General features: G+C 42.8%; 1 protein-coding gene across 3 annotated transcripts in view; it reads right to left on the reverse strand.

The window, feature by feature from the left end:
* Nucleotides 1-2,256: 2,256 nt before the first annotated feature.
* Nucleotides 2,257-12,392, reverse strand: part of LOC115088152 (L-threonine 3-dehydrogenase, mitochondrial-like) — a 55,092-nt gene continuing 44,956 nt past the window's right edge. For all 3 annotated transcript variants that reach the window (XM_029596147.1, XM_029596146.1, XM_029596145.1), the window contains exons 4-9: nucleotides 12,192-12,262; nucleotides 10,127-10,276; nucleotides 9,813-9,985; nucleotides 9,399-9,489; nucleotides 4,880-5,149; nucleotides 2,257-4,020 (exon numbers count right to left, since the gene is read on the reverse strand). In XM_029596147.1, the coding sequence (XP_029452007.1) occupies nucleotides 3,881-4,020; nucleotides 4,880-5,149; nucleotides 9,399-9,489; nucleotides 9,813-9,985; nucleotides 10,127-10,276; nucleotides 12,192-12,262 (895 nt within the window). In that variant the 3' untranslated portion in view covers nucleotides 2,257-3,880. The remainder of the gene's footprint in view (nucleotides 4,021-4,879; nucleotides 5,150-9,398; nucleotides 9,490-9,812; nucleotides 9,986-10,126; nucleotides 10,277-12,191; nucleotides 12,263-12,392) is intronic.

Here is a 12,392-nt window from a genome sequence, read left to right on the forward strand (position 1 = left end):
AAGAAGTAATGCTTCCGTACCCAGCCATACTCTACCTATTTTTAAGGAACTGAAAAAATTATGACCAAGCAGTTCACTTCTTACTGGGTAGAGAGTTCATGAAATTGTTAGAGCCAATTTAGAAGCTTCATGAAAAGAAGTTTATGGCAGCAGATAGCTTTAGTCCCTTTGAATGAATAATGATTCTAGTAATGTATTACAAGAAACACAAGAAGATAAATCCTGTGAATGACTAGCCATGACACTTTATTGGATGTTTGATGGCTTCGATGTTATTGGATCTCTTCCTCATTATCACCTATTTTAAATATCCAGTATAGTGTAAAATGGTTTTAAATTAGCCTGAACATAATAAAAGGCGGTTTCTTACGTGCCCTAAGAGGGAATCTCACTTTCACACCGATTTGCACAAGTAAGTGGACGCGTGCAGATTTATCCTAGGCTTTTATAACTGTAAGAGAGTTGCTGCACAGTTTATAAATCCTGCATAGTTCTGCTCTGAGACTACACGCAGATGTTTCTAAAGTGTGATGATTTGAAATGCAATGAAATTACTTACTTTACCCATTTTACAAACTTACACAAAAGTTATTTGTTCGTGCATATATATGTCTGCATAAAAACTGATTTATATGCAGAGGTGGGTATATTTTAAAGTTTTACTGTTTTGAAAATGCTTGCGTGCATACCTGAAATCACCAGTTCACCCAGAGCCTCTAGCACTTCACCCTCAACTTCCCCCAGTTCACCCAGACCTCCCATCCAAAAACTGCAGAAACAGACACAGACAGATTACACTTGCACTAGTCAATTAGCAGGTGTAAAATTATGAATGTTTGATACTTATAAATCTCTTATAAAAAAGCAACTTCCGCACATACCTCTGTCCTGGAATGCCCCAGACCACTCCTTTTTGTGCCAGTAAATGTGCACATGTACGTGATTACACGCTACTTACACGCGCATTTGCTATTCTTATTTGAACATTTCCTAACCCACACATATCGCTTTAGTCCGAGAACTTGCCTTCAAATTGCAAAAGAAGCCTACCCACATTCTGCTGAATTATTCTATGCATTATATAATAAAAGTCTCTTCATTATGAAATCGGGAAAAAGCAATCACATTTCAATTTATATGTTTAAAAATTTTGCTATTTAAATTTTTTCAGTTCATTTAAATACTAACTTTTCATAGCTTTGCCTTTTAAATTGTCCAACAAAGTACAGTTTCAGGGAGGATCCTGAGTCTTAACTCCCACTGGGGCTTTGTACTGGAGACAGCATTAGCATGCTAGGCATAATAAGCGAGAAACCAGCTGGCAAAAGGGCAGTGGTGGAGAACTAAACTTTTACATGATAGCAAAATGAAATGGTGTTTCTTTTCAAAGTGTAAGAGGGAGAAAGGGCACCATGTGGGATGCTATATTGACAACACTAGAACTACCAAAACCAGACAATCGGCCGATGCAATACGATGCGAGGTAAAACGTATTGAGCGTCCATTTTCCTAATGTACGCACAAACACCTCTCCTGGGCACCCGATGCAGTATTATAATGAGCTGCCGCACTGAAAAAGTACGTGCTGTGGATCAACTGTGCACCCCTAGTGCTCTGCATTGGCCACCCAGGAGACGGCGATGCTCGGGTTAGGAAAACGGAAGCTCAAGACGAGCCCTGCAAAAGAAAAGCTGGTATGACAAAGAATGGCTGTGCAGTATTGTAAAATGTAAACATTTATACAGCAGAAAGCTAATGCACTTCATGCAGTACTGGAGCAATCTGGTCTTGGGTTTTACCAATCAGACAGGCAGCCGGCAGGAAGAAGCAGAAAATTGCCGCTCTGCTAATGGGACCTTGACTTGCGGTATGACTTACTGCCAGCTCTCGGGCTGGTGTTAAATTTGCCACGTTAACAAGGGTGCATTAGCTGAGTGGTGATTTTTCTGCATGAGGGGGTAATAGCTAATAGTGCCCATCACATGTAGATGAAGCTATTAGCTATGTGAGAGTTTGGACGTGCATTTTGAATGCACTAATCCTCATACTGTAGCGGGCGTTAGCCTAGCACATCCAAAACGCAAGTCCAATCGCTCCTTAAGCTGTGCGCTAGGCTGAGTACACTTTATTGCATTGGCCCCATTATAGTTAAATGTATAAGCAGACGTGAGACACCCTTACGTGAAAGATTTATTCCACAATTAGGAGGAGAAGCCATAACTCCTGCACTCTCAAACCATCAGATTTAACTCAAAGTAAGCAGAGAAATTGGGTTTTTTTTATTCAAGTATCTGATTTTCTTTTGAATCATCAACATTTTTAGTCCAATTTCTTAAATACAAGGAATACTACTTTCCAGTTAATCCGAAGGACAGTTTTGCCTTCTGAGGAAGAGACTGCTCTCTTCCAAACCTGCATCCGTACACGTACACACACGCGCGCACACACACACATCTAAAAATACAGGAAGGGCAATCACTTAGAGCTATACCACACAACAATCTTTCTAGCTCTCTCCCACCCACATTAACTCTTTAAAATTGAGCAGATGGTTTTAGGGTAGCCTTGCTTACGGTTTATCTCAGTTTTCTATTTACAATAGAAAATGCCTGTACAATGACAACACTATACATACATTTCAATCACTGTCTACCCTTACCCAATTTGAGAATAAGAGACCCAGATTGTAATGAGAGACAGGACAAATGCAAGAGAAAAAGCACGTGCACCTAAGGACCCAGGATTAAATTTGTAACTTTCACAAAAGAAAGATCATCAATTGCCTCTCAAACCTGTTAAAATTCCAAAATGTCTCCCAGAGTTCAGAAGTCCTACTTTTTACTTCAGTAATTGTAGTGGCAGTCTGGCACTTGACATGGTTTTGATGACTACAGCTATAGGTCATCTCATTTGTTTTATTGGCATGGCCTGCAGGTGTGGAGTCAGACACCAGCTTAGAAATCCATGCCAAAATGTAGGATCTGGAGGCCAGAACAGATTCTATATTTCAATAAGCAATCCAGTTCTGTCAGCTAACAGAATTTGTTGGGTGTTTCATACACTCATCTGCATGACAATATGCAGAGTGCTTTGAGCCTAAAACTACTATTCTAGGCATAAAATATCTCTGTAGGGTGAGAGAGAGTGCACATGATTATTTTCTATATGTAAGCTACAATGGAAAGGTTCCACACTTACTAATCCAGTTTTTCTGATGTCTAAGTCATACTTTGTGTACGAAGTTTATACATAGAATTTTGGTTTTATGCAAGAATCTTAAGATCTAGTGGGTCTTACTTTAGTAAGCCTTAAAATTAAATCTATACATACAATTTAAAAAAGTTAATAAAAATGCACACACTTCATTGCTAAAATTAAACACATCAAGTAAAGTAGAATAAAGTGGAACTGCCAAGTTTCAACATGCCTGTAGCATTCATGTCAGTTTGTACGTATATGTGTGTGTGTGTGTGCGCGCGCATATATATATTTTATACACACACTTTCAATTTCTCAAGCAAACTCGCCACACAGCAGGAATGATTTCATAGCCGCATCACCACCCCTACAGAACCGATATCCTTCAAGTCTCTTTCTATAAAATTGTTAAGATCAAAAAGTTCATGATTCTGAATGGAAAAAGATCTGCGTAAATCTGAACAATTCCATGTTTCAGTTGGATACTGCCATGAAGTCAGCAGTGTGCCAGCTCAAACACGAAATGCCACAGACTTGTAAACAGGGGTGGGGGGGCGGGGGGGGGGGGGGGGTAGAGAAATAAATATGACATTTATAGGAGAAAATTAAGTCATTTGCTGGTCCTGTTTTGGAAGGGTTGGAAGATCACACGGAGCCCGAGATCTTGGTAGCAGCCTTTGCCTCAGTAAGCATGAGCGAGCCTCGAGTCAGCGCTGAGGAAGCTGAGCATGGTTGTCACTAGCTCAGGCAAGTCATACTCCTGCTTCCAGCCCCAGTCGTTGCGCGCATTGCTGTCCTCGAAGTTCATTGGCCAGCTGTCAGCTAGGAAACACAAAAATCAGACTAAAGAGTCAGGCACCTGCTCTTGGCAAACTTAACAGGGGAGTGTTCTTGGATCTCTTCATGCTGGGCAACGGTTAAACTCTCTGGCACAGAAAAAGCTTTCAAATAAAATAAAAATGACAAGACATGGACCAGTTAAGAACAAAACAAACAGAAAAAAAAAAAGGAAAGGGACCACGAGATGCAACATTTCTGAAAGGCTGCAGTGCCCTGCAACTTACAGTGTAACCAGGTAGGATGGCAGAAGAAAAATGTCAAAATGTTCTGTCCAAATATTTGGGGATGTGATTTGTTTAATGTACTGCATCTGAAACAGCTTGGAGAATTATTAGAGATATATTATAAAGAACTTGATGGACAGATTGCTAGGTTCTACACAAAGCAAAAGTGATGGGGCAGATTTGTCAACTAGGGATGTGCATTGGGTGCCCAATCGTTTGTTCTTTCAGGTTCGTGTGGCCACGGGAAAATCTCGTTTTCACGTGGATCCGCTTTTTTTTTTTTTTTTTTTTTTTAGTAAAAATAGTTTTTCACGAAAATTCGGGGGGGAAAAGTGTTTATTTCTTGTTTTAACAGATATATAACGAATTAAGAAATATTGTACGATATTTCAATTCGTTATAAAAACGATTCACATCCTTATTGCCAATGTCACTGGGTATAGCGCCATAGCCAAAATAAAAAATTAGTAAGTGCTGTGAAAAGCCTTTATGCAATGCTGTCTCAGGATCCTTCCTCCCAAGCACCAAGAGAACATCTTAGAACCTAAAAACAGATTCTCATTACTTCTAAAGACAACAGAAAAATCTGAACAGAAAATCCCAAACCTAAGGCTTACCGATGGCCTGCTTGACCATATCCACATTGTAGGTGACCTGAAACTCAGGCACGTGTTTGCGAATTTCCTGGACGAGCTCTTCGGGGCTAAAGCTCATAGCATTAATGTTATAAGTCCGCATGCTAAGAGCATCTGCTGGGGTCTCCAAAATCTCCAGCGTGGCCCTCAAGCAGTCATCAATATACATCATAGGCAGACGTGTGTCTGGTTTCAGGTTACACTCAAACTTGCCAGTCTTGATTGCATCATGAAAAATCTGGACTGCGTAATCTGAAAAAAAAAATAAAGAGAAGAGGGTCATTGTTTAAGCCAATTCCATGGAAAAAGCTTGCAACGTTTTTAAAATTTAAGTCCATATTTCTTATTGGAGGCATATAAACAAAATATAATCAGGGTTTTTGTAACAGAGGATGAACTGTGGTTATGTGACAATTTACTCTTTTCTGACAAGCCACCATTACTATGCTGGCATCTCATCTTTCTAAGTTGAAGCCCTGAGGGTATTTTTTAGGTCAATATACAAAAGTGATCAATCTGAATGGCAAGGTTTTGTATATTCCGCCCCTTAATTGTCTAGATTTTAGCTGGATAAGTCCTTATCCAGCTGGATTTAAAAAAAGAGTTCCGGAGGCGTTCAGGGAGTAGTTAAAGTTATCTGGCTAACTTAGCCAGTTTTAAACTATAACTAGCTACATTAGTCAGAATACTTGCTACCTAGTCAGATATCTTTAAAAGATACAGATAAGTAGCACCGTTCCCTATGGCCCAATTCCCTCCTTCCCACTCAATATTTCATATGGGCCCATTGGGCTGTGCATCTCCTACCTTTCCCTAAATGTTCACTGCCTTCAAAATACGGGCCACATCAGGATGAGACTATAAGGAAACACCATTTACCGGGCCTCTGAAACAGGCAAGAGCCACAACCTGTACCTTCAAGGAATTAAGGGACAATCCTTTATTCAACCCATTCTGCAAAAAATCCAGAATGAGCAGGATCTTAACTGAATGAGAAAGAATGGCACCTCCTTGCACCAGGCCTCAAACCCTTTCCAAACCCGCACATAGGCTAAAGAAGTGGAAAACTTCTGAGCGCGGAATAAGGTAGCAATCACCACAGAAGAATATCCATGCTTCAACAAGTGAGCCCTCTCCAGGGCCAAACATTAAGACAGAAAGAGTTGGATGCTCTTGAAGAATCAGTCCCTGCTGCAACAGATCCATGTGCAGCGGAAGATTAAGGGGGGTCACTACCAGGAATCTTTGCAGATCTGCATACTACTGATGCCTGGGCCAGTCCAGTGCCACCAGGAGTACTAGCCCCCTGTGTCCTTCGATCTTGCGAATTATTCCACCCAGCAAGGGCCATGGAGGAAAGGTATAAAGCAATTCGTCTTCCGGCCATCTCTGTATGAGAGCATCTATGCCCAGGGAACACAAATCTTTCCTGAGACTGAAGAAGTGAGGAACTTTCTAACTGCGAGAAGTCGTCAGCAGGTCTAGGAACAGAAGGCCTCAGCGATCCACTCTCAGTTGAAACGCCTCTGCTGACAACACCCATTCTCCTGGGTCCAGACTCTCCCTGCTGAGAAAGTCTGCTCTTACGTTGTCTTTTCCTTCCAAAATCTGAAGCAATCCCCATAGGGAGATGCATGTCCACCATCTGCTGGAGACAGAGAATATTGGCAGGCTGGGGTCACAGGCATGCCACATCACATATATGGTGATGTGGCATGCCTGAGGAGGTCTGAACTGGGACCTATGTTAATTGACATATTCATAAATGATCTGGAAAAAGGATTGAGGTGACCAAATTTGCAGATGACACAACATTGTTTTGAGTCATTAAAACAGTAGCAAACTAAGATTAGAAGATAGGGCATTTAAATGGCAGATGCATTTAAATGGCAGATGCAATTTAATGTAAACATGTGCAAAGTAATAATAAAATAATGCCAACTACAGGTAAACGATGCTGGGTCCCATGCTAGCAGTTATCATCCAAGAAAAGGACCTCAGAGTCCTTGTGGACAATACCTTGAAATCTTCAACTTATTATGTAGGAGCAGTCAAAATTGCAAATAGAATGTTGGGCATTATTTGGAAAGGAATTCCAACAAAACTGAGATCATCATAATGCCTTTGTATAGCTCCATGGTACAACCAAAGCTTTTGAGTATTGTATGCAGTTCTGGTCCCCCCATCTCAATAAAAGACATAGCGGACATAGAAAAGGTACAGAGAAAGGTGGCAAAAATTATGAACGGGATGGAAAAGCTACTTTATGGAGAAAGGATAAACAGATTGGGGATCTTCAGCTTGGAGGAGAGATAACAATGGGCATGTCATAGATGTGAACCAGTTATTTATTCTTTCGGATAATAGAAAGACTAAGGGGCACTCCGTGAAGTTAGCATGTGGCACATTTAAAACTAATCGGAGAAAGTTCTTTTTACTCAACGCACAATTAAACTCTGGAATTTGTTGCCAGAGGATGTGATTAGTGAAGTTAATATAGCTGTGTTTAAAAAAGAATTGGATAAGTTCTTGGAGGAGAAGTCCATTACCTGCTATTAATTAAGTTGACTTAGAAAATAGCCACTGCTATTACTAGCAATGATAACATGGGATAGACTTAGTTTTTGGGTACTTGCCAGGTTCTTATGGCTTGGATTGGCCACTGTTGGAAACAGGATGCTGGGCTTGATGGACCCTTGGTCTGACCCAGTATGGCATGTTCTTAGAATTGCTTACTTGTAACAGGTGTTCTCCTAGAACAGCAGGATGTTAGTCCTCACACATGGGTGACATCATCGGATGGAGCCCGCCATGGAAAACCTATGTCAAGGTTTCTAGAGCTTTGACTAGGCACATTGAGCATGCCCAGCATGCCCTATACCACATGTCCACATGGGGTCCCTCTTCAGCCTTGTAACATATAATTATGAAAAATGTATAACAAAAAATAGGAGAAATCCAACTCCGTGGGATGGTGGGTGGGTTTCATAAGAACTAACATCCTGCTGTCCTAGAACACCAGTTACAGATAAGCAACCATGCTTTCTCCTAGGACAAGCAAGATGGTAGTCCTCACACATGGGTGAATCCCTAGCTACAGGCTACTCCTCAACACAAAAGGGGACTAACAAGCACCAACCAGGTGCCAATGGGCACAACAACTACAGTGTTGTTGGCAACAGAGAGGGAGAGAGCCTGACCCCAAACAATGGGCTCTAGGCAGGGAGAGTTGGGTTCTACACCTCAAAGAGATTCTGGCATTGATAGAGGATGGGCTCTCCTCGTCACGGGGTCAGTTTGAAGGCATCACAGCTTGCACCGGCACAGACCCAAGCCCGGCACCATGAATCAAAGGTGACCAGTGCTGATGCTTCTTGGCTTCCACTGGTGCTCGACCCAGTCTTTCCCCAGTGCCAAGGTTGATGATGATGAACCTGATGTCCTCGACCTGAAAGAGACCAACATGGGTCGGGCCCTGGTGCCCCTATCTGCTAGTGGCATCGATGGGACCGACGGCCCTGCCAATGTCGAGGGCTCGGTATCCATTGGTGTCGCTCCAAGGTCCTTCGGTACTGATATCGACGGCTTGGACTTCCTCGACCCAAAGAGCTTCTCCATCTTTTCAAGTCGAGTGCAACGCCCTTTTGGGGGTCATCTGGTCACACTAGCGACAACACCGGACATTATGTGATGCCCCCAGGCAGAGGATACACACATCGTGTATCGAGCACTGGGGGCATGAATGAAAACTGGATGAAGCCATGTCGATACGAATAGAGTGGGAAAAAAAATCAACAGGCGAGGAAGGTGGGTGACAGATGCCAGCAAGCACCAAGGCACCACCACCATAGGGGAAACAGAGGCAAAAATAAACTTACCGAACCATCAAAAAACCTGACTGAGAGGCTAGAGGGAACCAGAGAGGGACTCACATCGAAGAAAAATGCTAAAAAAATGAAAATAATCGGTGGAAACGTTTTCTAAGACAATTTCCAGAAGAAAAGCCACAAGCTCACTTCACTGCGAGGCAACAGCTCCATGGAAAAAAGAGAGACTGAAGAAGGACCCCATGTGGATGCATGGTATAGGGCATGCTGGGCATGCTCAGTGTGCCTAGTCAAAGTTCTAGAAACTTTGACATCAGTTTTCCGTGCCGGGCTCCATCCGATGATGTCACCCACGTGTGAGGGCTACCATCCTGCTTGTGCTAGGAGAAAAGACCATAAACAGTTATTAGCCAGGTAGGCTTGGGAAAGCCGCTTATCCCCGGGACTGAGATACAAGAAATAGATCAACTATTGGGGCTCTTTCAGGATGCTAGGCTCGATGGACTTTGGTTTGACCTAGCATGGCACTTAAGTTCTTATTTTTCCTTTCTTCATAATCCTGTTCATCCAGTCAACATTCTAGACCAAGTCTTAGGTTGCTGGTGGTCCAATGACGACAAATCTTTGATTTTTCACACAACACATATGTTCAGAACACAACATGATAGTCTTACCAGTTGTCCCTCCACCAGGCTGAGAATCAGATGAAATTATACCAGGGTACCTCAGACATCGAAAATCTAGCCCATGCCTATAGTGGTAATACTGCATAGAAAAGGATAAAGAGAAAACACGTGGCTTAGGAGCAGTTATGAGGGACAAATCAGATTATAGGAACGCCAACAAGATGCATATGTGAATACACAAGGAAGCCCCGTTTGATGCTAGAGTTCATAGTACAACAGAAAGATGTTTGACCCACCGAGTCTGCCTGGTTGCCCCTGCTTACTTTGCTCTGGCTAAGGATATCTCCCAGCTGAATAAATGTTGACAGGATAGGGAAATGCAATGATGATGTTGGACCCTCTTTAGTAAAGAAAACAAGACAACGGAAACAACTTTGTCAGTCCCTGACAAATAGATCCTACCTCTCCCATGAGCTCAGCATGGACTTTAGAGACTCCATAGATTGTCCTTGGTCTCTGTACACAAAGATCAGGAGTTGGATCCCGTGGAGAAGTTGGTCCAAAGGCTCCAATTGTGCTGGGAACAAAGAGCCGTAGGCCATGCTCAGCAGCAATGTCCAGGATATTGTGCAGACCTGCAGAAGAGGCAAAATTTGTTTTAGTCTGAAAAACACAAAAAAGAAGTCACATTCAGATTTAACAGACCCCACTTAAAAGTACAGTGGAGAGGAGTGCTAGTGCACTTTAAATCTTTTTATTGCAATACTGATTCTCACCAGTGATATTAACAGCTCTGGCCAAACGAACATTCGCCTCTCCAACTGCGCTCAGCAAAGCACTGTAATGGATCAGCCATGTAATTCGATTGTTCACCACAATCTCACGCAGATTCTTGAAGTCCAAGATGTCAGAGTAAATGAAAGGGCCTGAGGTAGAAAAATAACCCACATCCTGTGAATCTGCATGCATTTCCTCTTTGCACGCACTAATATTTCTCAGCTTGGACCTGAAGCCTCACCTCACAGGCCTTGTTTCCAGGATATCCACAATGAAGACGTATAAGATACATCAGCATGCACTGGATCTCAAGCCAAGGGCAAGTATAGCTAATACATATTCATTATGGATATCCTGAGAAAAGTTAAAATCAGACCTGTTAAATGAGATACCAGGACCAAGTCATGAATTCAAAACAGAAAATGTTTAGCAAATACTTTTAAAGCATTTTGTGCTCTCACTTCATACAAAGGCCATAAACCATAGCAATTAAGAAGCCGATATGCAGAATTCATTTAGACAGATAACTGAAAAGTTAAATTCAAAATTCTAGTCACATAATGAGAATTCAGCCGCATAAAATTTGGGGAAGGTCTGGAGGTGGGCCAGAGATAACTGCATAAGTTATGTGGCTAACTCCGATATTTGGAGTTAGCTGCTTAACCAATGTGACTAGCTCTGGTCATGCCATAGGGCTGTCCTAAAGTTAGCAGGATATACTTATCCAGCTAACTGTAAGATATCTGGGTATATTCAGTGGAGCGGCGGCACCACTGAATATATCTGTTAAGTTAGCCAGATAGCTATAACCAGCTAACTTAATTAGCTGCTCTGCAGCTGAATATCTGCCCCTAAAAGTGCAAAACTGAATGGAACCTTTGGCACCTGCAAGTTCTGATTTTAGCTCCATCACTTATTTGGTACAATTTAGAGCTGTCAGGGTTTCACCTGGCATGCAGCCTCTCTGTGCCCTGGTCCTGCCTACTAAAACTCTGTCTACAGAGGCCTTGCTAAGCTCCTCCTCGCTGCTCTTGCCACACCCGTCTCAACCCTACGTAAGAACCATCTTGACTTTTCATGGAGTCACCCTTGGCATTCTTGTCTTGTACCTTGCCTTGATGCCTTCAGGTCTGCCCTTGTCCTGATCCTTGCCTTGTGGCCTTGTCTAGGCCATTCCATGTTCCTTGCCCTGGGGCCTCCAGGCCTGCTCTAGTCTTATATCCTGTCTTGCAGCCTTCTGGCCCCTCTGTACCCAGGGTCCTTCAGGCCTATAACCTAGTGGTCTACAGGCCTCCAAGCTTTGCTGCCTTCAGGCTTTTATGTTCTCTGTTGTCTTGCCTAGTCCTATCTGCCATGTCCAGTCCTATCTTTGTTTGGTCCTGTCATGCCCTGCCCAGTCTTGCCATTGCCTGCCTTGCCCTATAGCATTATCCTGCCCTTGCCCAGTATCCCTGTCTCTATCTCTGCTTGTATCCTATCCCACTTCCTGCTCCAGCCTGTCCAGCCTTGCTCCAGCCTGACCGGACTCTCCATGATGTACTGATGCCTCAGCAAAGACCTACTGTTCCCCAGAAACCAAGGACTCAACCTGTGGGGGAAGGGGCTGGATAGACAGAAGACTGGCTTTTGTCTGGCCTAGTGTCCTGCCTTGCAGTCTTGCCAAACCTCTGGGGTGATGTACCCAAATCCCAGTAACCGCGACAGGAGCTAGTCCCTATCAGTTTACTTTTAAAGGGCATTAAACTAGGCCTAGAGTTACCAACTGATTCTGTGTCACCTGAACCAGTCCTAGTATCACACCACTGTATCTATACATGTGTAGCCCTGCTGACCTTCATAACATCAGCACTAGAAAATCAGGAGAAGCAATGGGGCAAACCAAGGATGCACTCAGCCCAGCCATATGAGAGACAGCTGGTAACTCTACATTATACAGGCCAGCTACTAAAGGTAATTGCATCTTACACTTCTATAGTGGTGCTGGAGTGTTAGAACTGCAAGCCACATTGTCTATGAGCAGAAGTTATGCCACAAAAACAAAGAAAAGGTTTTTCAGGATCTTACCACTGTGGAAGACATTATTGGGGGGCTTTCTGATATCAGATAGGATAACATTGTTCTTTCCAAACCGTTTTCTGCAAGCAAGACCATAGAAAAAAAGTTAGCCTATGCTTTCTAGAACCAATCTTTAATAGCTTCTTTCTACTGATGGTTTTCAGTTGAAGCTAGACTAGTAAGGGCTACGTATGGGGTTGGTGTCTAAGC

This window comes from Rhinatrema bivittatum, chromosome 3, assembly GCF_901001135.1.
Source record: "Rhinatrema bivittatum chromosome 3, aRhiBiv1.1, whole genome shotgun sequence".
Classification (NCBI taxonomy): domain Eukaryota; kingdom Metazoa; phylum Chordata; class Amphibia; order Gymnophiona; family Rhinatrematidae; genus Rhinatrema; species Rhinatrema bivittatum.